This window comes from Terrapene carolina, unplaced genomic scaffold (assembly GCF_002925995.2).
Source record: "Terrapene carolina triunguis isolate 2854851 unplaced genomic scaffold, T_m_triunguis-2.0 Scaffold95, whole genome shotgun sequence".
NCBI classification, from domain to species: domain Eukaryota; kingdom Metazoa; phylum Chordata; order Testudines; family Emydidae; genus Terrapene; species Terrapene triunguis.
In genome coordinates, this window is record NW_020664446.1 from 491,790 (window position 1) to 517,450 (window position 25,661).

At 53.5% G+C, this 25,661-nt stretch overlaps 3 protein-coding genes across 3 annotated transcripts in view; 2 read left to right on the plus strand and 1 right to left on the minus strand.

Moving 5' to 3' along the window:
* LOC113406379 (V-type proton ATPase subunit e 2) overlaps positions 1 to 5,877 on the plus strand; it is a 6,634-nt gene extending 757 nt beyond the window's left edge. The window contains exons 3-4 of the mRNA XM_026650945.2: positions 4,514 to 4,665; positions 5,057 to 5,877. Of these exons, the coding sequence (XP_026506730.1) occupies positions 4,514 to 4,607 (94 nt within the window). The 3' untranslated portion in view covers positions 4,608 to 4,665; positions 5,057 to 5,877. The remainder of the gene's footprint in view (positions 1 to 4,513; positions 4,666 to 5,056) is intronic.
* A 2,878-nt stretch (positions 5,878 to 8,755) lies between these two features.
* ENTPD7 (ectonucleoside triphosphate diphosphohydrolase 7) lies at positions 8,756 to 25,098 on the minus strand. Its single transcript, XM_029911354.1, has 13 exons — positions 24,842 to 25,098; positions 23,373 to 23,405; positions 20,270 to 20,512; positions 16,649 to 16,854; positions 16,203 to 16,353; positions 15,614 to 15,717; positions 15,028 to 15,084; positions 14,285 to 14,433; positions 14,034 to 14,200; positions 12,344 to 12,668; positions 10,842 to 10,927; positions 10,556 to 10,717; positions 8,756 to 10,075 (listed from the first exon to the last, which is right to left on the minus strand). The coding sequence occupies exons 1-13, from the start codon at positions 25,096 to 25,098 to the stop codon at positions 9,847 to 9,849; spliced, it is 2,169 nt and encodes a 722-aa protein (XP_029767214.1). The 3' UTR covers positions 8,756 to 9,846.
* A 33-nt stretch (positions 25,099 to 25,131) lies between these two features.
* SLC25A28 (solute carrier family 25 member 28) overlaps positions 25,132 to 25,661 on the plus strand; it is a 4,873-nt gene continuing 4,343 nt past the window's right edge. Inside the window, exon 1 of the mRNA XM_024213023.3 lies at positions 25,132 to 25,318. Within this exon, the coding sequence (XP_024068791.1) occupies positions 25,253 to 25,318 (66 nt within the window). The 5' untranslated portion in view covers positions 25,132 to 25,252. The remainder of the gene's footprint in view (positions 25,319 to 25,661) is intronic.

The window sequence follows — 25,661 nt, forward strand, 5'->3', positions numbered from 1 at the left end:
GCCCGGCCCCCCCCCCCCCGCCCTGTGCTGTGGGCTCCAGCGAGTTCTAGGAGCAGCGGGCCTGTTAGTCTGACCAGCCCTATAACAGAAACGCCATAAAATTTGCCCCAGTTCCCCTGTGTTGAGCCGTCAGGCTTGGTTTGAAGAGAGGGAGAATCCAGCGCTTCCCCTGGGAGGCTGTTCCAGCGGCTACTCACCCTCCCTGTTAAACATTTAAACCTTTTCTTTCTCATTTGAATTTGCCTGTCCCTACAATCAGCCGTTGACTTGCTCTGTCTCTCTCCGCTAGATAGATGAGCCTTTTAGTGCCTTGTATCTTTTGCTAATGAAGATTCTTTTACACTGTAACGAACTCACCTCTCCATCTTAGTTTTGATAAACTAAACAGGTTGAACTAGCAACATCTCTCCTTCAAAGGCATTTGTGCCCTCTACAGTTTTTCAAGATCCTTTTTTCAATATGAACACTAGAACTGGACTCTATTCCAATGCTAGCCTTCGCCAATGCCTACACAGAGGTAAAATCACCTCTGTGCTCCTACTCCCCTGTTTTTACGTCTGCAGAATGCATTAGCCCTTTTTGCCACAGTATGGCAGGGGAGCTCACATAGAGTTGCTTGACCACTGTGACCCCTTAAATTCCTTGGAGTCACTGCTTTCTGGAATACAGACCCGCATTCTGTAGGGCAGTGTTGGAATTATTATTATTTACCTCGGCATTATCACGACACTTATTTCACCAGAAATTCTTTTATTAAATCCAAGGCCTGAATGGCATTTATACAGTTGCTCTAAACATGCCTAAATAATAAGCAGTTTACTATGTCCAGTCAGTAACAAAACATTTATAAGCATGTGATCAAGATACTTACAAGCACGATAAGCCCAAGGATGCTTGGACCCATACTGCTCAGCTCCAACGTGGGCAGGCAGGTATTAGCAATGAACCCTTTAAGTGTTCGCTTTTTATACCCTTCAGCAAACAAGTGATGTCATAGCCAAGCACTGACTTCAACTGAAAACCAATTGTAGACAATTCACCCATATGTCCAGTCTTAATCCAGATAGCATTTGCAACCACCTTTCTCCCCAAGGCCTGTCCTCCCTCCTTGCTGCCCAGCAGTTTAGCCGAGAACTGGATGTTTATCTGAATGATCAGAAGGTGAAGCATGAAGTAGAACTGCTCTATCTAGGTGTGACCTTAGACCGCACACTGAGTTACCATGCCCACCTGAAGAAGACAACAGCTAAAGTTAAGACACGCAACAATCTTCTTAGCAAACTGGCAGGTTCGTCATGAGGTGCTCGAGCTCCAACTTTGCAGACGTCAGCTCTTGCCACCTCGTATTTGGTGGCGGAGTACTGCGCACCAGTTTGGAGTCTGTCATCACACACCAATCTGGCGGATACGCAGTTACATGCCGCCATGCATATCATCTCCAGCATCCTGTGTCCGACTCTACTCCCATGGCTTCCAGTTCTGAGCAATATTGCTCTTCCTCATATCAGACGAGAGGTTGCCACTGGCAAGTTACTAGAGAAAGTATGAGCCAACTCAAGGCTGCTGCTGCACAATGACCTTTTAAAACCACCAGCTGCATGTTTGCCGTCACGTCGCCCATTATGGTCTCATCCGCCAGGCCAGGATGTTAGGGTGGGAACGCTCTGGCGAGAGGAATGGATATGTTATAATCCCCAACCAGTCCCTCATTGCCAATCCCACAATTTGCCTGACTGGGTTTGAACTGCCCCGTCGCCAATGGTCCCTGGTGAACAGGTTCCGGACCGGGCAAGGTCTCTGTGCAGCCCACCAGTATCGCTGGGCCTTTGTGCAGCTGCGATGCAACACAGACGATGACGCACAGTCGATGAATGCCTGCTGACTAGGTTCAGCGGTGGCCTAGAAGAACTGCATCACGCCACTGAAGATCCCTTCACTTGGCTACACAACTATGCACACGCTAAATAAGAAACAGTTTATCCATTGCACCTGGGTTCACATAGGCTTTACTTTTAAGATAACACTGGTATGGGTCGGGAAGGGCCATGTTGGCTCATTTTAAGACCGATTGTTTGGCTTATTTAAAATCATCTGTTGTCACCCCCATCGCCAGAGGCTTCTTTTTAGAAACATGCTCTTATCTCATCAGTTATTCTTTGAGCCACACATCCTCCCTACTTCTTTCCTTCTGCCCTTAGAACTCTTGGTTTCTTTTACTTGCTAGTTAGGGCCTTTCTTACAACACATTTCTTCAACCAAACTTAAGTTCACTTTAATTCTCTAGTTTTATATTTATTCTACATGATGGCCTGCACACCTTGTACCTAGAGGTGTGACCTTGCATTTGGCTGCATTAACATGCAAGTTGTTTGGGCCCAGTTTATCAAGTGATCCGGATCACTCTAGGTGACTGTCCTCTTCTTATCATTATTTACCATTCTGCCAATCTTAGTGTCTTCTGCAGATTTATCAGCAGTGCTTTTATATTTACTTGCACGCTGTTGATAAAAACATTGAATGGTGTCCAGCCTAGAACTGGTTCCTCAGAACTCCGCTAGAAACACCTCCATTTGATGATGATTCCCCATTGACAACTGCCTGTTCAGAATTGTCAGTCAGTTTTTAATCCATTTAATGTGTACTCTACAGATATTGTATAGTGCTAATTTTTTAATCAGAATGTCATGTGGTACTAAGTCAAACACCTTACAAAAGTCTAAGTATATTACAACTACGCGGTTACCTTTATCAATCAGATTTGTAATCTCATCAAAGAATGAAGCTGAGTTTGTTTGACAAGACCTGTTTTCCATAAAACCATGTTGACTGGCATTAATTATATATATATTCCCATCCTTTAATTCTTTATTGATTTGAGGTGGTATCAGCTTTTCCATTAGCTTGCCTGTGACTGATGTCAAGATAACCAGCCTGTAATTACCTAGGTAATCCCACTTGCCCTTTTGGCACATTAGCACTCTTCTGGAATTTCCCTGATATTGCAAAACTTACTAAAATGAACATCAGTGGGGCAGAGAGAACAGAAATATTGATTGAACACTTCTGCCTCTTTTACCATCTCATCAAGTAGTGGGCCTGGACCATTGTTAGGATTTCTTTTATTGCTAATGTACCTTCTTCGTGCCAGCCATGGACTTTTTCTTGCAGTCTTCAACTTCCCTTATACATTTTCTACACTTCATAACAAATTTATATCGATTGCTGTTTTTCCCCATTTCCCCCTCTCCCCTAGTGTGTTTATATAAATTTCTAATATCTGCCTTCGCTTTCCCACTGAACCAGGATACGCTTTTAGCCAAAGTGGTCCACTTTATTGATTATGGAATTGTGGGTTTTTTGGCCATCTAAGAAGCTCTTCATAAAGAAACGCCTAATTTTTATTCACATTTTTCTGTCTAAAATTTTCCTCCCAATCAACTTCACTCATAATTTTCTTCAGGTTTGGGAAATTAGCCCTTTTGAAGCTGTGTGAGAGAGACAGACAGACAGATAAAAATTACCAGTTGGGACTGTCCTCTGTCCATACTGAATGTAATCAAATCATGATCCCTAGTCCCCTAGGCAACCACCAACTTCCAGTCCAATGATTAATCAGTCTTTATCCATTCTACTGAGGTTCAAAGTAGTTACCTTATGTTGGGAGCAATACATCTTTTGTGTTAGAAAATTGTAAGTTTTAGAAACTAAGTTTTCCTTATGCTGGAGGGCTCATGCAGCCAGATCTCCCACATAGAAGTCCCCTGTACAACAACAGTTTTGTTTTTTGTTTTATTCCCCCACACCTTACACACATGTGCCTAAGGAGTAACTTAACCTGTTCTCTGGTTTGATTCAGTGTTGTGTAACAGACTCCCCCCCAGTACCCCATCCTGGGCTATGTGTGAATCCATATACACTCAAGAACCTGTGATTCTGAGTTATCAATAACAGTGTCTTTCAGGTAGAGTGCCACCTTTCCCACACCCCTCTTTTAGCCACTCCATCCTTTATAAGAGGTTGTAACCAGTGATTTTAACATTCCAGTCATGTGAATTGACCCACAGGGTCTCAGTAATACCAGCTATAGCAAGGCCTGGTCTACACTTGAAATGTAGATTGGCGTAGCTGTGTTGCTCAGGGGTGTGGAAAATTCACACTTGAGTAGACCTGGCTAGGTTGCTGGAAGAATGCTTCTGTCAGCCTAGCTACTGCTGTGTGGGGAGGTGGAGTGCCTACAGCGATGGGGAAAACCCTTCTTGTTGCTGTGGGAAGCATCTCCACTATGGCATTACTGCACTGTAGCTGTGCTACAAGCCTGTAATTTCCAATTCCTCTCGCTTCTTACCCAGATGCCTAGCACATTTCTTCACTCTTGGCCACCTCCAGATTCAAACCCTGAGTTTGAACCACCCGTGCCCTCTTAGCGTACCCTCCCTTTGGGGTGTTCTGTAGTGCCTGGCAGCTCCTGCCAGTCTCCACGGGGGAAGAGTCACTCACTGTCTGTTCTTTGCAGCTGGCTCATAGCCATCTTGGCTCAGGCAAACCCCCTGTTTGGGCCCCAGCTGAAGAATGAGACCATCTGGTATGTGCGCTTCCTGTGGGAGTGACCTGTGTCCAGCCCAGAAGGTACCAGGAAGGAGATGAGATCACCACCCATCTAGCATGGTGAATGGAGCCTCCTGTGGGACAAACCACCTGGAGTTGAGGAGTTGGGGGTTTGTGGCATAGGCCCTCCCTTGACCTACTACCCTGGCATGGCTTGGGGTGGGGGCAAGAGTTACTTTACAGAAATGAACTCGTGCAAGCGGGTGCTTTACGCTGCAGTTCCCCGGGCAGTTTCCGGTTGGCTTTGGTTTCTGTCAGTGGCTCCTTGGGAAGGTGGTTTGCTGCTGCCCGTTAGTGCTCTGTTCTGGAGCCAAACCGAGGATCCCTGGGTTCAGCCAGGAGAGGGCCATTCTCCCCTGTAAGTGGGTCTCCCTCTCCCTGGGGTGGCTCTTTGGGTCCCCTTCACGGGAAAGAGTTTGGCACTAAACATCTCCCTATCGCTCTCTCTCAGCTCCTTCTGAAATCCAGATGTTGCCCCATCCTCCGCACCCTCCAGTGCCGTCCTGCCAGAGCTGGACCCCAGGTCAGACCAGCTGCAGCACCACACCTGAGCCACTGCATCGAGGAACCAAAAAGCAAAGGGCCACCTGTGCAGCCTGTCTGAGGCGTGACCCCCCACCCCAAGATGGGCCCTGAGGAGTAGGGGTTCCCCTAGCAGAGCTGGGCCCAAGCTCCCCTTTCTGAGCCAGGCGCTGCAGAGGGAAGTCCCACCTCCTTAGCATGGGAGAGATTCTGAAGTGGCTGGTTGAGCTCTGTGGTTCCCAAGGAATTGGCTGGTGCTGAAGCCCACCCCTGCCCCTTCGCTTAAAGGACAGATGCAAGGACCCTGATGTGCTGCTGATCAAGCATGGGAGCAGCACCAGTTGCCTCTGTTTAGCCCTTAAAGCGGGGAGTGGAGATCTGAGTTTAACCTCATGGTTCCTGTTGCATGAAATCCTGCCCCCAAACCAGACCGCCCTAGAATCTTAGGCCTCTTCTGGGCCTGGCAGCCCCTATCCTCTGGCCTGTGCATGTGAGAACCAGAACCCGAGACATCCTCGGGGTGCTACCTGGGCCCCTGGAGCAGCATCCCTGCTTTCAAGAGAGGTTCTGATTGGTGGCCATTGCTGACTATTTCTGGGGGGTGGGGGGGAGTCCTGAGGATAGGATGCTGACATGGGGAGGGAGTGCTCTGCTAGAAGTCATGGTGAGTGGGTAGGTCAGGGTGGGACTCTCCTGTGTCAGTCTAGAGGGAGAGGACTCCTCTTTCCCTCCCCCTGAGAGAGGTCCTGGAGCTGGTGCCACAGACACCAGGCTCTTCTCTGTTCGGTGGGTTCCCACTCTCACCCCCTCTTGTGTGTTCTGGTTGGGGGGCAGGTGCTGACAATCTGGGCACTGTCCTGGCCTACCCCTCCCTTTCCCATATTTATTGGTTAACTGCAGTGTATTTATTTGACTTGTTTTGTGTTTAAATTTGTGTTGTGAAAATAAATGTTTTTCTAGTAAGTGACTAGCAGCAACAGCTCTAGTCTCCCTTGCCGCTGCTACAAGGTCTAGGAAAAGCCCAAGGTGCAGCATCTCTTCCTTCCCCTACCCCCGACACTGACCTTGCTGCAGGGGCGAAGAAATATGGGCCGTGCCTGGGCCTGGCACTGGAACAGTTTCAGGGAGGGTGCAGAACATACTCCGCCCTGATCTCTACTTCGGAGTAACATGGTGCTGTTTCCGTGTGTAGCCTTGGTCTTCTCAGCACTGCATGTCTTGGAGGCAGTGTCAGCTGAGGCCAGGTGCCTTGCTGTAACAGCTGTGAGCACACAGTTGTGTCTCAAGCCTACTTTGATCTAGGAATAACAATGGCTGTGTGATTTCAGTAACCCCAGTTCTGGTGTAGGCCCCTGCCGGTGCCTTGCTGGGTTAGGGAGGGCTGATATCCCTCCTAGCTAAAGGACACCTGGTGGCAAGGCTTTGTGCTGTTCTCAGGGGGTTGGTGGAACACTGCAGTGCCTGCCCTGGGGTGTCAGCAGTTCATGCAGGTGCCCTCTGCAGTGATCATGTCAGTAGGTGCAGCCTGGATCAGAGCTACCCATGCTGTACTGAGCACCTGGGGCAACAACAGGTGCTGATAACTGCGAGGGTCTGATGTGAGGCACAGCATCTGCGATTAGATGAAGCTTCCACCTAGGGGTCTCTTCCCACAGAGAGCATGGAGGGGAAGAGCTCCTGCAGCAGAGACCAGAGTGAGTGCTGACAACATGATCAGCAAGAGCTTGTTACCAGCATAGATATGGACAAAGAGGCTGTTGTGGGTGGCTGATGGATTGTTTATTGCTCTAGTAACTGGAGCAGGTGGGGTTCAAGTAATCCAAGTGCATTCAACAGTGGAGGCAGGGCCCAGCCCAAGGAGGGGAGGCCTTATTGGAATGTCCAGGAGGCAGGTGGGTGCAAGACCACCTGTGTCTAAAGGCCCCTCCCTCAGCCTTGTGGGAGGGACCACTGGACCAAGGATCCAAATGAATACAGGATAACAGATGGGAGTGGAGTTCCAGCTGGGGACACTGAGCAGAGAACCCCAGACAACCCCCACTGCTCCTCAAACCTGTCTAGGGAGCCAGTGGGTGCCACCCACAGGAACTCTGCCTGGATGCATGAGACCAGGGAGGACCAGAACTAGGTCACAGTGCACCCAGTATCCTCCTCCTGGGCGTGTATATGGCCACTTTGTCCAGGGCCAGGAGGAGGTCTCAATTTCCCTGGTGGGGTGTGAGACCAATGTGGAATAGAGGCTGGCCCACTGGGGTTCCTCACCCTCTCTACAGGTGGTAGATTGTCCCACCACTTGGGGTACGTCTACACTACGAGATTAATTCGAATTTAGATAATTCGAATTTGGGAAACAGATAGTATAAATTCGATTGTGCGCGGCCACACTAAGCACATTAATTTGGTTTTTAACCACATTAATTCGGTGGTGTGCGGCCACACTACCCCATTAATTTTAACCACATTAATTCGGTGGTGTGCGGCCACACTACCCCTAATTTGAATTAACAAAATCGATTTTGGTGCTACTCCGCTCGTCGGGGTGGAGTACAGAAATCGATTTTAAGTGCCCTTTAATTCGAAGTAACTGGCTCCGTTGTGTGGACGGGTTAAGGATTAATTCGGATTAACGCAGCTAAATCCGAATTAAAGTCGTAGTGTAGACCAGGCCAAAGTATCAGGCAGGACATGATGGTGTGGAAGTGAAACATGTAGCGCACAAGCAGGTATAGGTGTTCCCTTGGCATAGTTTGAAACCGAACCGGCTGCAGGGTGTGCAGCCAGCTTAGATTATGGAGGGGAGGGGGCCTGGGATGGGTGGGGAGCACCCTCTCTCAGGACCCACTCAAGAAAACTCAAGAGGTGAGTAACAAGGCCTCCCCCAGCTCCTGGACTGTGACCAAGTGCTTGGGGCTCCACCCAGTCCCCCCACTTGTAGTCTAGGTGGTCTCAGATACTGGTGATTTCTGCCAGGACCAGCCTCCAGCACACCAAGGGGAACTCTGCCACCTGCACATGAAGATAGGGGAGGTCTGCCCCCCTCAGTAGCTATAATGGATCTGGTCACCAATAGCAGCTTTCGTGTCTGGAGGCAGCTCTGATAGGCTAGCAGCTCAGAGAGGTCTTCTGGAAGACCCTGAGGCTGGAGAAAAAAGCTGCCAGGCATAGCGGAGGTGGTGGAGGAAGGTGTTCCCCAACGTGCTCCTCACCGGACTATCTGCACCACAAAGGGGTCTGCAGGGCCTGGACGCAGACCAGGCCCTGTCCTCCCTCCTCCAGTGGAAGACTCAGAACCCTGCAGAGACCCAGTGCAGTCCTGGCCAGAATTCCAGAGCTACCCTCTGGAGCCAGGTTATAGCAGAGGTCCATGGCCAAGTTGAGCCAGCACTGGCTGGGGGAGGGATTGCTGTCCTTGGCAGGGAAAGTGATTTGGCAGCAAATGAGTGTGGGACAGGATTGGAATGAGGAATGCCCTGCCCACCCATGGACAACCACTGCCTCCCCTTCCAGAGAACAAGCTATTGGCTCTTCCAGTCCCATTGCTGGGGCCAGTATCAGCCCTTACAAGACATCAAATGTAATCCATCTGAGGTAGCAGAGAGCCTCTCCCCAGGGTGAGAGCTGCTGGGATGTGCACCTCTTTACCAAATAGAAATGGGCTGGAGCGAGGCTTAAAGCCCTGAGACTGGGATGGGGGCATAGGGAGAATGTTCATTCAAACAGCATCTGGTAGAAGAAACCCAGTTCAGCACAGAATTATGAAGTTTCCAAGTGCTTCCCCCATCTGAAATCAAGAAACCCCATGGCTCAGACTGGGGCATTATGCCCTATGGGGTACCCCACTGCTTGGGAACAGGACACATCAATGGAAACAGACTCACTGCTGCTCAGCCCTTTTTGCTGGGTCAAATCCCTCTCCTGTGAAGATGGGGTGAGGTTCTCTGGCCCTTTGGGCACTACAGGCCAAGCTGTCACAGCAACTCCCTGGAGCCAGGGAGCATGTCATGCTTGCTGGCCAGCTCCAGCCAATCCTCCGCCTGCTGCAGACACAGCCTGCACATAAAGCCAGGGCCAAGGTTCCAGGTGCCAGTCCTGCCCCTTGGAGAGAAAAACTGAGCAAAGGCTGCAGCATGCCTGTAAAGACAGGAGGGGCAGGGGCTTCTCTGTGTCCGCAACGGGGCCAAAGGACAGAGACTTAGGGGCTAGGGATCCCTGCTGCGTGGCAGGCAGAAGCTAGCTTAGCCGATTAAGACTTTTCAGAGGGCACAGCAGCTGTGCTTGTTGGTCCCTCAAGTGTCTAGTCATCCTCTGAATCCTACCAACTCTAGGCCTCACTGATATCTTGTTGCAGTGAGTTCCATAGGTTTGCAAGACAGCAGATCAGAGGAAATGCTACAACTGTGCTGCCTTCACACTTCCATGAGTAGGAAGTGCTAGCTCTGCTTGCTGATGCCACCTCTTAGTGGGTATCACCTCTCCTGCCTCAGCAGGAAGTCCCTCCGGCCTGTGCGTTTGTCAGAAAGACAAGCACCAGAGCCCTGTCCTGTGCTGCTTGGGACCTGTCAGACTCTGGTGCTGGTTCTAGGAGGAGGAGATGATGGATCTCCTGACAGGAGACTTTGGGCACTTGTCATCCAGTCTAGGTTCCAGTTCAGATGCTGGAACTGGAACCTAGAAGCAGGTTGAATTGTGGCTCAGACAGATTCCTGGGCTGTGGCAGGGTTATGGCCCCAGTTCCTGGCCTGGCAACAGCACCACCTCTTCCAGCCACAGCAGGTTGAGTGGAGCCGCGCGCAGCTGGCGTCTGTGAATGCGGCGCAGCCGCAGTAGGTAGAGGATGATGGCCAGCAGCACCACCAGAATGCAGACGAAGAAGAGATAGTGATTGTAAACGAAGGACAGGCGGAGCCAGGGGCTGTGGGCCTGTCGGCTGCTCTCCTGCCGGAGTTCCCTAGGTGGGGAGGAAAGAGAAAGGAAGAGAGGTCAGCACCCACCACTGAAGAATTAACATGAAAGGTGGCAATGCAGCACATGCACCTTGGCTTACTCCCTGCACTTACAGTGCCCCCTGCTGGGAAAGGTCAGGCTCTCCCCTTACAGCCACTGCCTTTGCCCTGCTCCCTACAGTGCCGCTGCTGGGACTGGAGTAGCCAGGAGCTCGAGCTGGTGTGCGACTGCAAGGTGGAACAATCTTCCGAGGGTCGTGGAGGATTCTCCATCACCGACAATTTTTAAATCAAGATGGGATGTTTTTCTATAAGCTCTGCCCTAGGGGTTACTGTAGGGACGTTATCTGGCCTGTGCTATACAGGTCAGATGAGATGATCGCAATGGTCCTTGGAATCTATGAATCCCCTCAGGCAATGCCCTGCCCCTCTGCAGGCCAAGCACTGGGGGCAGCCCCTGGGCTCCCACCTCAAATTTGCTTTACCTGAGTGGCAGAAACCGTGTTTTATAGAGAATGGCTCCCAGGGTCCACTGCACCTCACGGTCGTACACCAGCTGGGCCGTGTGCAGGCTGGAGTAATCCAGGGGAAAGTGGAAGCCCTCATGAAGGACTTGGTACATCCAGGCAGATTTAAAGCACTGATACCTACAGACAGAGCACATGGGACAATCAGCCAGATACCAGGGCCTCCTGCTTCTGAGAGCCCCTGGTGCTAGACACACACTGACAGGAGCCCCAGCTGTGCTCGTGGTGAGGGGAAGCTCCTTACTTGACCCGATGCTGGTCTGCATGTGGTGAGTACAGGCCCTCTTGGAACCGTTGAGTCAGCACTGACCAGCTCAGGCCGCAGTAATCCTGGGGCAGCAAGGGAGAGAGAGCACTGTCAGCACTATGTCAGGAGGCACAGGGCAGCACCAGTGACACTGCACTCCCCTCCAGCATAGCAAATAGAATCACAGAAATGTACGGCTGGAAGGGACCTCAAGTCTATCCCCCTGCACTGAAGCAGGACCAAGTAAACCTAGACCATCCCTGACAGGTGTTTGTCCAACCTGTTCTTAGACACCTCCAGTGATGGGGATTCCACAGCCTGCCTTGGAAGCCAAGTCCAGAGCCTAACAACCCTGATAATTAGAAAGTTTTTCCTAATATCGGATCTAAATCCCCCTTGCTGCACGTTAAGCCTGTTACTTCTTGCCCTACCTTCAGTGGACATGGAGAACAATTGATCTCCGCTGTCTCTAGAACAGCCCTTAACAGATTTGTCAACTATCACCACATCTCCCCCCCCCCCCCCCCTTCTTTTCTCGAGACTAAACATGCCTAGTTATTTTACCCTTTCCTCATAGGTCAGGCTTTCTAAACCTGTCATTTTTGTTGCTCCCCTCTGGACTCTCTCCACTTCATCCACATCTTTCCTCAAGTATGGTGCCCAGGATTGGACACAGTGCTCCAGCTGACACTTCACCAGTGACAAATAAAGCAGGACAATTATCTCCTGTGTCTTACATATAACACTCGTGTTAATACACCCCAGAATGAGATTAGCCTTTTTTGCAACTGCATATTATTGATTCTCAATCTGCAATCCACTCTAACCCCCAAATCCTTGTCAGCCGTACTGCCATCTAGCCAGTTAGTCCCCATTTTGTGGTTGTGCATTTCATTTTTCCTTCCTAAATGAAGCACTTTGCACTTGTTTACTGAATTTCATCTTGTTGAATTCAGACCAATTCTCCACTTTGTCAGAGTCATTTTGAATTCTAATCCTGTCCTCCATAGTGCCAGCAACCGCCTCCCAGTTTGGTGTCATTTGCACATTTTATAAGCACACTCTCCAAGTCATTAATGAAAATTTTAAATAGCACCAGACCAAGGGCAGACCCCATCAGACCCCACTAGACAGGTACACCCTTCCAGTTTGACAGCAAACACAGTCTTTCAACCAGTTGTGTGCCACTTTACAGTAATTTTATCTAGGCCATATTTCCCTAGTTTGTTTCTGAGAATGCACCAGAAGGCTCACTAAAAACCAAGAAATCCCATCTATTGCTTCCCCCATCCACTAGGCCAGTAACCCTGTCAGGGAAGGATCCCCATGGGAGCTAGAGAAGGGTCAGGGCGGTACAAGTGAATCCGGGCACAAAGTAACATGCTCATCCCCCAGCACAGCACATCCCCTGGGTCAGGGTGGTGCTCACCTGGGCAGAGTGGCCCTCCAGGTGCAGCCCAGTCCCCAGCCCCCAGGCACTAGGTCAGGGCAGTTCTCACCTGGGCAGCGCGGGTGAAGCTGGGTGCATGGTAGTGGCCCCCGAGACGCAGCACGTCCTCAGTACAGTAGAAGAACTCAGAGAAGCCGTAGAACTCGCTGTTGTTGAAGTCAATGGGCGCCTGGTAAGTGTGGGTCAGGGAGGCCTGGCTGCTGTTGACCCCTGCCAGCAGAGGACGCAGCAGCTGTGCACAGGTTTGCCAGTCTCCTTGCCCTCGGACATGCAGGGTCTGGCCACCCCTTTCTACTGTGTCCTCGAGCCCCACAGGCAGGCAGGGATCCAGAAAGGGTGTCTCAGCGCTTGTCCCCATCTGCTGGCCCTGCAGCCTGGAACAAGAGCCAGGGAAGAGACTGATTAACAGGGCTCTGCACTGACAGAGCTGTGCCCCCTGCCCCAGCCACTGGGAATACCCCTCTGAGTGCTGAGTCACCCCCTGGGCACACCCCAGCAAGCGCAGCCCACCGCTACACACCCTGCCCACCTGACAAGCACACGCAGCAAAGAGCACACAGCTGCCAAAGGGACACTCTGCCCACCCAACGGGAGGACACAGCCCCAGGCCTCAGCAGCAGAAACAGGGTTACCGGCACTAGACTACCCCTGAAGCTCTGGCAGGGAGGTTTGCTCTGGGCACTGAGTGTCTCTGGCCCTGGCTACAACTCCACATGGCATTCCGAGACGGGCGTTAGAGAAATGGAGAGCAGGAGAGAAACGTCGTCGAGAGAGAGACTGGATCAGGGTGGAGCGGGAGAAGAGTTGCTGACATGGGCTCCTGCAGCTGGGTCACCCCACTGGGGGACGAGGGAGAGGCCAGGTTGAGGGAGGGGAGGAACTGAGGCACAACAGACTCCAGGGTGCAGTGGGTACTGGGAAGGGCAGCGCTGTGCTCTGGGCGCTAGGGCCACGTGTGGTCATACAGCTGCACTAGCTGCTGCCTCCTCATCCATCTGCCTGAACCTGCTGCAGAATCTCACCCTGACTGGCACAAGCAAACACCCCCTCCAGTCCGCAAACCTCTGCAGAGGGCCCTGGTGCCGTCCAAGCCCATGGTGGGGTCCAGAGACAGGCTGGCATGGGCTGCAGGGAGGCACTGCCCACACAGGGGGGAGGCACCCAGCATCAATCCCAGGAGAGGATGGGCTGGAGAGCTGAGGAGTCAGCTGCCTGGAGAGAAGTTGGCTGGAGGGAGCTTAACATCACAACTCATCACCCTCTGGGATATCCCATGCAACAGGAGAGCATCCCATAAGAACAGGGGTGAGCACTGGGGAGTCCCCCAAACAGATAAAAACAAGGGCAGTGAGCCCTGCGCATGCCCCTCCAGCTGGAGCTGAGATTCCCTCCAGGGGAGTGCCTAGAACCCAGCCCCCCCACAGGCTGGGCTGGCCCTGCAGGGCCAATGGTTGTTAGCATGAGCCAATAGAACCCTGACTGCCCACATGCTGGCTCCCGCATACTCAGACAGCAGGACCTCCAGCTCCAATGCACACCCATGGGGGGTAGCCCTGCAGACTAATGGGGGCCGTTTTAAAGCAGTCATCTTACACCATCACCCTTTAGGCTTCTGCAGAGATTGCTGAGATTAGACCTCACACAGGTCACCCTCCTGTTATGGGCCCTACAGCTCCAGGGGCTGGGACGTTCGAGAAACTCCCCCCTGCAGGCAGGTGCTGAGCCTGGGGCAGCGTTACCTGTTGTGGGAGCGGGTCTGGTTCAGCACAAGCTCCTCGTAGCGCTGCCGTGCGAAGTTGCCCCCAAAGCCCAGGAAGGTGCTGACGTAGACACGGTACACGTGCTCCGTGTGCTGCACGTCGCAGCCCAGGTTGAACTCAGCCAGCAGGCTCTTGGCAGCCTCCTCCTAGGGCAGAGAGAGGGGTGAGCAGCAGGGCCAAGCCTGGGGACTGCAAGGGCTGCTTTCCTGCCCTGGCGGCAAGATACGCACCTGCTGTGGGGAGGAGAAGGTCTCCATGCTGGGCACCTCATAGGCGATTTGCAGAGAGGCACCGCCCATGTCCAAGATCCCCACCGTCCGCTTCCGCACCAGGGACTCCGCCTGACCCCCCAGGGCCACAGTGATCATCGCATCCTCCTCTGCAGCCCACAGGAGTACGTTAGCAGGACCCAGGGACCAAAGTGCACAGGGCAGCCTCCTGCCCTGCACACCCCTGACAGGGTCCCAGGAACCAACCTCACAGGGCAGCCTCCCTGCCCCCTCACCCACCAGCTCAGGGCCTTGGGAACCAAACTCTGTGGGGGGACAGGGACGGGGCAGGATCCCATCTGGTTGCTGCCTAATGCAGGGAGCTCCACAAAGTGGCATAAATGGCTGACGGCAACTAAAGAGATCCCACCATCCCTGCAAGCCTCTGCTCTTACAACATCCTGAGACACCAACTCCAAACACCACCCCATCCCATCTCTACTGCCCTGCCCCCTCCCCCTCCCATCCTCTCTCATCGCTGCCCCACCACCCTACTGACCCCCAGCTCTCCACTACCTCACTCTCCCCACCCGACTGGGGCTCAGGGACTCTTCCTCCTCTGCAGCGCGGAACTGGTGCCTTGGAGCAGGGGCTGTCAACGTGCCAGGCCCTGGTTTGCTCTGCGTGCTGGGTCAACTCCAGCAGAGCTCCACCCGCCCCAGCCCCACAAGCTAGAGAGAGACGCAGGCACTGGCTGGACTCACCCTCCTCGTGATCGAATCTCCCCAGGACAAAGTTGATCCCAATCCAGGCATAGACCCCTGGGGGGGGGAGACACAAACCAGTGCGTTAGGCAAAGCGCCCGCAGCAGCCAGGATGCTGGAGCCAGAGTTAGCTCTTGGAATCTGCAGTCCCTGGACTGCAGAAGGAGCAGCACTCTGGGGGTTCTTTCAGCATCTGACAGGGCAGTTCCATCAGACCTAAGGGAGCGCAGAGCCCAGCCGATTGGCGAGTTTGCATTATCGGCTCAGTGGCAGGGAACAGTGTGTACAAAGACCCATCGTCTTCGCCCTGCCTATGCTGTCTGGCCTCAGCGCGAGACCTTCTCAGAGCATGCACCGGGGCTCCCACAACACCTGTGCAGCACTGATCCCCACTCCGGCATCCAGCCCCTCCTCCCATACAAACAATTAGCACCACCTGCCCCCAGAACCACACTCCGCAGGAGGGAGCAGCCAAGCCACTTCCTACAGGCACCTGGGCCAACAGTGGCTGCAGTGAAGTCTCATCTCCCCCAGGCTCCCTACTCATAACACATATATAGGTATTAGAGGAGCTAGGTATTGTTACCTTCCTGCTTCCCTGAGATCACTTCAGCTTGCGACTCGGAGAAGAGGAAATCAAACTCCAGGGGCACATTCCTCACCAAGTCCTCCAGGATCGCAGCCTGCTGTCTGCGGAGGGTACAGGAGACAGGCAGTGAGCATTCCCCCACTGCCTGCAGGGGGCACAGGAGAGACAGTGAGCATCCTGCCCAACGGCTGCCTCTCCTTCCCTTTGGGTTAGGGCACAATGGATCCCCCGCAACATGCCCACTCTGGTTTGGAGCTGGGGGGTTGGGATTTCAGCTACTTCATTTGAGACTGAAATGTTGTCCCTCATCACAAAGGCTGCAGTGACTCCAACACCCCCATCCACACCCTTCCAGGATTCCTGAAGCCAACCCTCTGTCCCCACATACTGAGCTTCCCCAAGCCATCCCCTCTGCCCCCAGCACACCTGCTGGCTGGTCTCAGAGCAGCATGCTCCTTTCTCCCTTGCGAGGGGCACCAGGGTTCTCTCAGGAATTCCCTGCCCTCCTTGGCTCGCCAAGTGACTGGGTGCCCCCAATGCCGGTGGAACCCAGTGACACAAGCAAGGTGCAATGGGGAGCACTCACCTCTCAGGCAGCAGCCTCATGCCCGCCGTGCACAGGATGTAGAGCGGAGTCTCCTTGTGCTTCTTTACCGGCACATGAGCTGCAGCGAAGCTGAGCAGCGGGCGCATGTAGTGACTGGCTTGCTCAGGAGTTGTAGCCAGCACGGAGATCCCTGCATGGGGAAAGGGGAAACGAGTAAGAAATCCGTATCACATACACACATAGAAAGGCAGCCTAGAAGTGCTGCTCTGGGACCAAAGCTCTGTCACTCAGACACAGGGCAGGGACTAAGAGCATGTAAACTGCCCCCCGGTCTGAGGGAGGCGAAGGGATGAGATCACTGCCCCAGACTACAGAGTGGATGAGCTCCTTCACCAGCCCTGTCCCCACCTGCACTAAAGGAAGAGCAAGCGATCAATCCTCCACCCTTGCAGCAGGGGCTCGCGTAGGGAAGAAGGGGCACAGACCTGGCTTGATTTTCTTGACAACGGGCTGGCTGCTCTGGTCTCTCATCTGCTTGACGTCCAAAAGGTCATGAGGATTCCCATTGTGCGGCGGCCAAAAATACACAAAGACCCGGGAGCCACTGCTCCCACAATCAACGACAATCCCGTAGTTCAGCGTTGAGTCTTCTGTGTCTGTAGCTTGCAGGTCTCCCACCCGTGCCAGGTACCTGGGACAGCAGAAAAGGGAGGATCAGCCCAATAGGCAGGAGGAGCAGAGGGCCACCCAAGGCACAGCCCCATAGCAACATGGGCATGGCCAAGATCAGGCTAGCATGAGCGCTGGGAGGCAGCCTGTTCCACACAACACTGCCTCGCGAGAACGTGTAGCACTCTGCCTCCCTATGGGTGAGACCTGGGTGGGCCTTACACAGGGAAGGAGAATGGAGAGCAGATGGGACGAGCCAGCAAGGACTCAGTTCCACCCAGGGTGCACTGGGAGGGATCCCGTGCAGTCAGGGCAGCTGTGATGCTGGGGAAATTCCACTCACAGTGTCTGTAGCTAGGCAGGCTCCTCAGACACCGGCCCCCACCACCCCAGCAGCCAGGAGAGGTGTCTACCAGCTCTCCTCTCTGCAGGACAGAGCTCACGCCAACCGTTCGGCGTCAGCCACAGGGGACTGAATATCCGGGTCAGAACATCAACCAGTGATTGTAGGAGTCAGGGAGGAGTCACCCCCCCCCCACACACACACCCATCAGACAGGGGCACTGTAGGGCCTTGGCCGTGGCTGATGGCAGAGTCCGGGGACATGAACTTAACAGCGAACCCTAGGAGGGCTTCGCCCCCACACAATGTCTGGTCTGTCCTTCCAGAGGCCATAGGGCAGGTGTAACCACCCACAGACTGATGGGGCCTTCGCTCCACATTCGCCCACGCTGTAGGCTCTGCTGATGCTGCACAAAGTACTTGCCCTCAGAGCTCTGCTTCCAAAGTGGCAAGAAAGCTCCAGACTCCCTCCCTGGATCCTCAGGGCAGGAGATCAATATGGCTGATTGATCCCTTCCCTCGCAGGCCCCCCGCCGGCTGCAAATGCGGCTGTGCCCGTTGGCTGAGTCAGCGCAATGCTAGCTGCCCGCACGCAGGCAGGCAGGGCAGAACCAGGGGCTGCAGCTTCACTTTTCCATTAGTAAAAGTGATAACAGAATTAGGATGCCCTGGCTCAGCACCATTACCCAGCCCAGAGCATCCGCTTCCACGAGGCTCCGATGACCCCCGGGCTATAATATGGACAATAAACAACCTCAACTCAATTACAGCAGCACCGGGGGGACATGCCTGCCCTTCCCTGAGCCCCAGGAGCTGGTACTGAAAGTGGAACTGCCCAGCACAGAGCTGGCGCCTCACTGGCCCTGTGCTTCTGGAGTAATTGTGTTACAGCCAGAGCCCTCGGCACTCTGACAAGGGAGGGGAAAAATTACTGACCTTGTGATCCTGGGTCTCTGGAGATGCTGCTCCAGCAGGACTCACTCTGGCCTCTCAGCCCTGCCATGCGAGACCCCTGGAGCTCCCCCAGAGCTTACGGGCAGCAATAGCACGGCAGTTTCATGTCAGTCACGTGCCACTCCCATGCCATTCCCTCACGAACTTTCCACATAGTCCCTCCATTATGCAGGACACAAAATTCCCAGGAAAAACAGCCAAATCGAGAGGCTCAATGTCCAATGAGGCATGAAAATTAATGGGCGGGGAAGAGAGAGGCCCCTCCAACCTGGGGGTGGCGGAAGGGAGCATCCTGATGGATGAGCTCTTCAGAAGAGCAACCCAGGCCCCAGTCTTGTCACTGGCAGAGCCCTGACTGGCCATTTCTCTACAGATTCCATCTGTGCAGGACTCTCTCTCCGGGGGCATAAGGAGCTCAAGGGATGCTCCAGCCAGAGAGAGAAGTTGCAATGAGAAGCAATGGCCACGGGAGGAGTTTCTTTAATCCACATGTAGAAACACAGACCCAGAAAGGAGCAAATCCCTTCTTTCAAGGGCAGCTTCAGACAACATTCAACGCGCAGGAGGAGCAGCAATTAGGGACACAGCCCTGTAAAAATAGTTGGCCAACTGCTAATCCTGGGCTCCCCAAGAGAGAACAAAGCTTTTCCTGGGGGCAGGAGAGTTTGGCCTCTCTGTCTTGGAAATGAGTTCTGTAGGGTGGAGGGGCTGAAACAGGACTCCTCCTTGGTAGCCAATGCAAGCACTGACACTTGGGGACGTCAGGGGAGAGGACCACAGAGCAGCTTTGCACATAGCTGTGATGGAGACACCCCTGAGACAGGCTGATGCGGCAGCCTAGCGTTGCCTTCTAGTTTCAGGCCAGCCAGATGACAGATGCAATGTGACATGCGGTCCGACATCCTTAGTACTCTTGGGAACAGCACTGTCCACTGAATTGGTGCCCGGAGAAAGAAGGAGTTGGGTAGACTTGCTGAGGGATTTAGTCCACTCCAAGGAGAGCACCAAGGGTCTTTTAACTTTAAATTACAATATCATCTTGGAGAGGAACTGTGGGTGAATGCAAAGCACCACACTTCCCTTGCTGGATGCTACCCGTCAGGTATGGAGAAGATAGGGGACTCAAGACCAGGGGTCACTCAGAGAGAAGTAAACTGCATAACATTTCTGTCATCTGTGCTGTTCTTCAGAAGTCTGACAGAAAAGGGCTAAGTGGCTGGGAGGTCCAACACGTGCAACTGGCAGGATCATCTGCCTGAAACCCCAGAGGAAGTAGTGCTAGTGAGGATGAAGGTAACAGCTCTGAGCAAAGAGTGAAAGCAAGGCACAGAGCTCCCTATACTAGTACAATGTTTCTGTTTCTCTGAACAATTTACTATGAGCTGTTGTCTATACACAGAGGGGGACATGTTTTGTGTAAGAAGCTTCCAGGCAGTCTAAGGAATTTAATTTCCTTATTTTTTTATTGTTGAGTCTCTATTGTAAATATTTTATTGTAAATCCCCCTTTCTGAAGTTTATTGTGCCAACCCTCTCTCCCCTGAGGATGCTAAACTTGATTATACTGTTGTCAAGACCACCTAATAGATCAGCCGTGCCTCCTTCTTAAATCAGCTGTTGCATGTTCTCGGGACTAAGGTGAGAATAACCTCTCTCCTTGTGTGCTCTGGAACTAGCAGTTTCAAGAAGCAGTTGTTTAAGGTATCAAGAAATGGCTTCTCTAAACCTTGTCCTGCTGAGACATATCACTAGCTTATTACCAAGTCACACATTATTACTGTTTTCATTAGACTTTGATCCCTCTCCACTTTGTGCATTCAGTCTCCAGTCTCTGGGCAGGAGACTGCTAACCAGACACGTATAATCACATTCTTATGGGTTAGGATGTGTACAGATCCTGCTATGTGGTCCACTCCCCTCAAAAATTCTCTCGCTAGATTCTACGGAATCTTCTCTGTGTCCTGGTCGGCTGCCCTGCCTTCATGGCATAATCTATCCTGCCTGTATAATCTAATCCACAGCCAAGTCATACAGCGTCCCACTGATTTGTCATTTCACCAAGTTTCTGAAATGCCTGTGATGCCAAAGCTCCTCTTCCCTTGCCAGGCACAATGAAGAGACTCCAACCCAGGGCTCACTCACCTCTCAAACTGCTTGTCTGGGGGGGGAGAGGAGCGCCAACGGCGCAGATCTGTGGCTGCCATGAGTAGCAGGAGACAGACTCCAAGAAAGAGTCCCAGCAGGGCCAATCGCTGACGGGGACACAGGCTCACCAGGGGCACAGTGAAATGCCATGATGCTGGGCACAGGCAGGAAATGCTGATTCTGAAAGAGGACAGAAGGGAGCAGTGAGAGCACAAGAAGCCAGCAGGTACCTGGAGGATCCTACAGGGCCCTCAAGCCCACACTGCCTCCTACTCACTTACCAGGAATGTCCCCAGGCCCTCCTTCATAGGTGCAGATGCACTGTCCAGCCTGCCACTGGCTCCCAGTGTGCTTGGCACTGTCCACACCCTAAGGCAGCAGGAAGGGGTGTATAGTACACTGGGGTGTGATGGTCTGTCAGTTATACGTTATGCTAGTGGATGGATTTGGGGGTTGGTTTGTTTTTTAAACACCCAGATTTCTCCTCTACCTCCTCCTCCCACCCCATACACACCAATTAAGAACATAAGAATGGCCATACTGGGTCAGACCAAAGGTCCATCCAGCCCAGTATCCTGTCTTCCGAAAGTGGCCAATGCCAGGTGCCCCAGAGGGAGTGAACCTAACAGGTAATGATCAAGTGATCTCTCTCCTGCCATCCATCTCCAGCCTCTGACAAACAGAGGCTAGGGACACCATTCCTTACCCATCCTGGCTAATAGCCATTAATGGACTTAACCTCCATGAATTTATCTAGTTCTCTTTTAAACACTGTTATAGTCCTAGCCTTCACAACCTCCTCAGACAAGGAGTTCCACAAGTTGACTGTGCACTGTGTGAAGAAGAACTTCCTTTTATTTGTTTTAAACCTGCTGCCCATTAATTTCATTTGGTGGCCCCTAGTTCTTATATTATGGGAACAAATAAATAACTTTTCCTTATTCACTTTCTCCACACTACTCATGTTTTTATATACCTCTATGATATCCCCCCTTAGTCTCCTCTTTGCCAAGCTGAAAAGTCCCAGCCTCTTTAATCTCTCCTCATATGGGACCCGTCCAAACCCCTAATCGTTTTAGTTGCCCTTCTCTGAATCTTTTCTAATGCCAGTATATCTTTTTTGAGATGAGACCACATCTGTACGCAGTACTCAAGATGTGAGCGTATCATGGATTTATATAAGGGCAATAAGATGTTCTCCGTCTTATTCTCTATCCTTTTTTTGATGATTCCTAACATCCTGTTTGCTTTTTTGACTGCCGCTGCACACTGTGTGGACGTCTTCAGAGAACTATCCACTATGACGCCAAGATCTTTTTCCTGATTAGTTGTAGCTAAATTAGCCCCCATCATATTGTATGTATAGTTGGGGTTATTTTTTCCAATGTGCATTACTTTACATTTATCCACATTAAATTTCATTTGCCATTTTGTTGCCCAATCACTTAGTTTTGTGAGATCTTTTTGAAGTGCTTCACAGTCTGCTTTGGTCTCAACTATCTTGAGCAGTTTAGTATCATCTGCAAACTTTGCCACCTCACTTTTTACCCCTTTCTCCAGATCATTTATGAATAAGTTGAATAGGATTGGTCCTAGGACAGACCCTTGGGGAACACCACTAGTTACCCCTCTCTATTCTGAAAATTTACCTTTTATTCCTACCCTTTGTTCCCTGTCTTTTAACCAGTTCTTAATCCATGAAAGGATCTTCCCTCTTATCCCATGACAACTTAATTTACGTAAGAGCCTTTGATGAGGGACCTTGTCAAAGGCTTTCTGGAAATCTAAGTACACTATATCCACTGAATCCCCACCTCTTCCCCCACCCCACCCTGCAGCCTCCCCTGCAATGCCCTCCTGTCTCCCTCCCCCCGCAGCATTGGATCCTTGCTACCCTTGAGATGAGCTACTCACTCATGAGAGGTAGTGGGACAGTACCATCACTATAGCTAAGGCTGAGACAAATTTATTGTTTAGTAGCCAAATTTTCTAAGTGTTCTAAAATCCAAATGCTGACTTGGATGGTCTTGAAATTTGCTGTGCCTCATGGGGCTGGGGTAAGGATAGCAACCCAAATGGGAGGACATTTGAGCAAGGGGTTCCCAAGACACAGATGCCCTTCCCTTCCCCCCCAGAAAAACATGTGACATCAAAAATTTACAGTTTTCATAATATTTTTGGCGCATCTGGGGCTCAAACTATGGCTCTGACTCTCCCCAACCTGCTCAGGATTGATCATAGCTTTAGTCAAACACCCACTGCCCCTTTGGGGAAACAATATTTTTAAAACTATTCAGGAAGAAAAGCTGGACTTACAATGTGGCTTGAGCAAAACCGACAAGCTAGAGAAAGTTATTTGTGTCTTTGAAGCAGGACTAGGCTATTGCAAGTCAGAGTGTTTGCAGGTACCCTGACAGCAGAGTAAGTGGGTGGTCACTGACCCAGAGCAGCACCCATCCACTGCCAGTTTGAGTCCTGCTTTTGCAGCTTTCGGAGACTGTGTGTTCAACACATTAGCTGCGCCTTGCCAGTGTTCTGCATGGGTGTTTTCTGGAAGTCTTGCCTAAGAGCAACACTTCTGGTTTAAGAGTTAATATTTCAAAGTGCTCTAAAATGTATGTGCAGACTCTGATTTTACTCTAGAAGTATTGTTAAGGAAATTGCTGGAAGATGGAGACTCTAGTAAGTAGCAGCATTAGTGTAATGTAAACGTACTCCATGCTCTTCACTCATTTTCTGAACAATAGGACAGAGTGTTGATTGCTCATTACAGCCATCTGTAACCCGCAAACCTGCTCCCACAGCCTCTCCCCCGCCCCCGGCCTCCCATGACTGGAGAAATGTTAACTGGTCACTTAACCTTGAAACGTGTGTTAACTACTTATGCTAAACGATCTGTTCCATCTTGTACTTAGCTGTGACACCCTGAGTACATTTCCCAGAGCTGTGTAAGCTTGACAGCTCATCTCTCTCACCCACAGAAGCTGGTCCAACAAAAGACACCCGCACCCCCGTCTCTGTAACATCCTGGGACCAACATGACGACAACAATACTGCATACAACTTTCTCTACACGCAGCCACAAACCAAGGGATCCCACCTATCCATTTCACCCCTCAAGGCGCTGTAGTTCCTGCGAAAAGGGGGTCAAAAGACGGGTCAGACACGAGAAACAATGAGTCACCGGCCCTTGGAAGCTGCAGCAAACCTCGGAGGAGGTCCGGCCCCCCGCTTGCTACAGACAAACCGAGCAGGGTGCAGACGAGAGGAGGCGGACACGGGCCTTGGGTTCAAGTCGCTGCGCTGCCACTGAGCCCCGTGTGACGGGACGAGTCACGGAGCCTCGGTTCTCCCTGCGGGCCAGGAGGCCCAGGGCCCTGCCTGCCTCACGCGGCGCGGCGGCTCTCGGGCGGGGAACACGCGACACACCCGGCTGGAAGGAACCCCCGGGCCCAGGGCGGAGCCGAGGCTGCCGGGCAGCGCTGGCGGTCCCTGAGCGCGGCGCTTCCTGCGGGGCCCGGCCCGCCGGCTCCGTGCGGCCCCCGCCTCTCACCTGGCCATGGGCCCCGCTCGCGGACTCGGCCGCGGCGCGTCACCTCCCCGCCCCGCTGGCCTGGCCAGGGGCGCCGGCGGGCGGGCGGGCGCGGGCCGCCCCCGCCATCAGGGCCGGGCCGGGAGCCAGTGGCGGGGAGTTCCCCGGTCCCCGCCGGGCCCGAGCGTTCCTCGCCGCAAGCTGCGCCGGGGACGCTGCAGCGGTAGCCACGTCACCAGGGCGACAGCCGGCAGCCAATGAGAGGCCCGCATGAGGGAGGGGGCGGGCTCCCCACGTTTCGCCATCTGAATGGATCGTATTGGACCTGCCCATCTTTCCAAAACCCAATCGATCCCCTGTCCTGCGCCGGAACTCCGCCCCCGCAGAGTGAGGAGCCAATCAGAATGAAAGGGACGCTGCGCTGCCCCGGCCGGCAGAGCCCAACGTTTCCTTTTACGTCACGGTCGTGGCCAATCAAGCCCCGAGTCTCTGATCAGTGGCTCCCTCTCTTTGGCCAATGTCACCGGAGTGCGGGCCAATCGCAGAGGCCTCAGTGTGATTCTGCCCCTTTGGGCGGGGTCATCTGAAGATACGCGCTCAATTTTGGGTCTTCTTAGCCAATCGCGGTACCAGCTAACGCTTATCCCGCTTCCGCCCCTGGGCGTCACCATCATGAAAGAACCAATCAGGGGCCATCAAACCAATAACACGCGCGTTGGAACGCGAAGCAAGAGCCAATCAAGACCCGGGTTTCTGAGTGGCAGCCGAAAAACCCAATAGCTGCTCCTCTGCCATGATAATGGCGATTTTGAGGGACAGGAGGAACCAATAAAGCTCGAAGGGGACAAAAGGTCAAAGATCGGCTGCCCAATCGGCTCTTCAGATGGACGGGAGCAAAGGATCAGTTGGCCAATAGGCTCCGTGGATGGGCGGGGCTGAAGACATGGCTGGCCAGTAGGCGTTGTGGATGAGTGTGTCGGAGGGAGCGGCTGCCCAATGGGAACTGGGCATGTATGGGGGTCTAGTGCGCGGCTAACCAATAGAAGTTGTCGGCAGGCGGGCGGATGGCGAGACTGGCCAATAGAGGCCGCTGGTGGGCGGGGCGGACCGTGCGGCTGGCCAATAGGCACTGAGGGGGCGTGGCAGGCTGAGCGGGAGCCTCCGGCCGGACGCGGCCCGTAGCTGATACGGCGGCTCGCGGAGCTGGATCCGAGGCCCCGGGCGGCACCATGGAGCTAGGGGCGGGCGCGGGGACGGGCGCGGGCCCGGGGGGCGGGCCGCAGCCGGGCCGCATCCTGCTGCTGCTGGGCGGGGGCCCCGGCTGGGCCCGGCGGGGCGGGGCGGAGGCCGAGCCCGGGCCCGGGGGCTCCGAGGCGGCGCGGAGGCCGGAGCCCGGCTCCGACCCTGACTACGAGGCGCTGCCGCAGGGCGCCGCCGTCTCCACCCACATGCTGGCCGGGGCCGTGGCGGGGGTGCTGGAGCACTGCGTGATGTACCCCATCGACTGCGTCAAGGTGAGGGGCCGCGCTGCGAGCCGGGGGCCGCGCTGCGAGCCGGGGGCTGCCCGGGCGAGGCCCTGCGCCCCGCGCTCCGCTCAGGCTGGCCCGGCCCGGGACCGGACGTCTCTGCCTGAGCCTGGCCTGTCCCGGCCCGGTGTCCTGCCTGGGCCCTGCTGCCCGGCCCGGGACCGGCCCTTCTGGCAAACCCGGCGTCCTGCCTGAGGCTGTCCCGGCCCGGCCTGGGACAGAAACCTTCTGGCTAACCCGGCGTCCTGCCTGGGCCCTGCTACCCGGGCTCTGTTGCCCGGCCTGGGACTGGATCCTTCTGGCTAACCCGGTGTCCTGCCCGGGCTCTGCT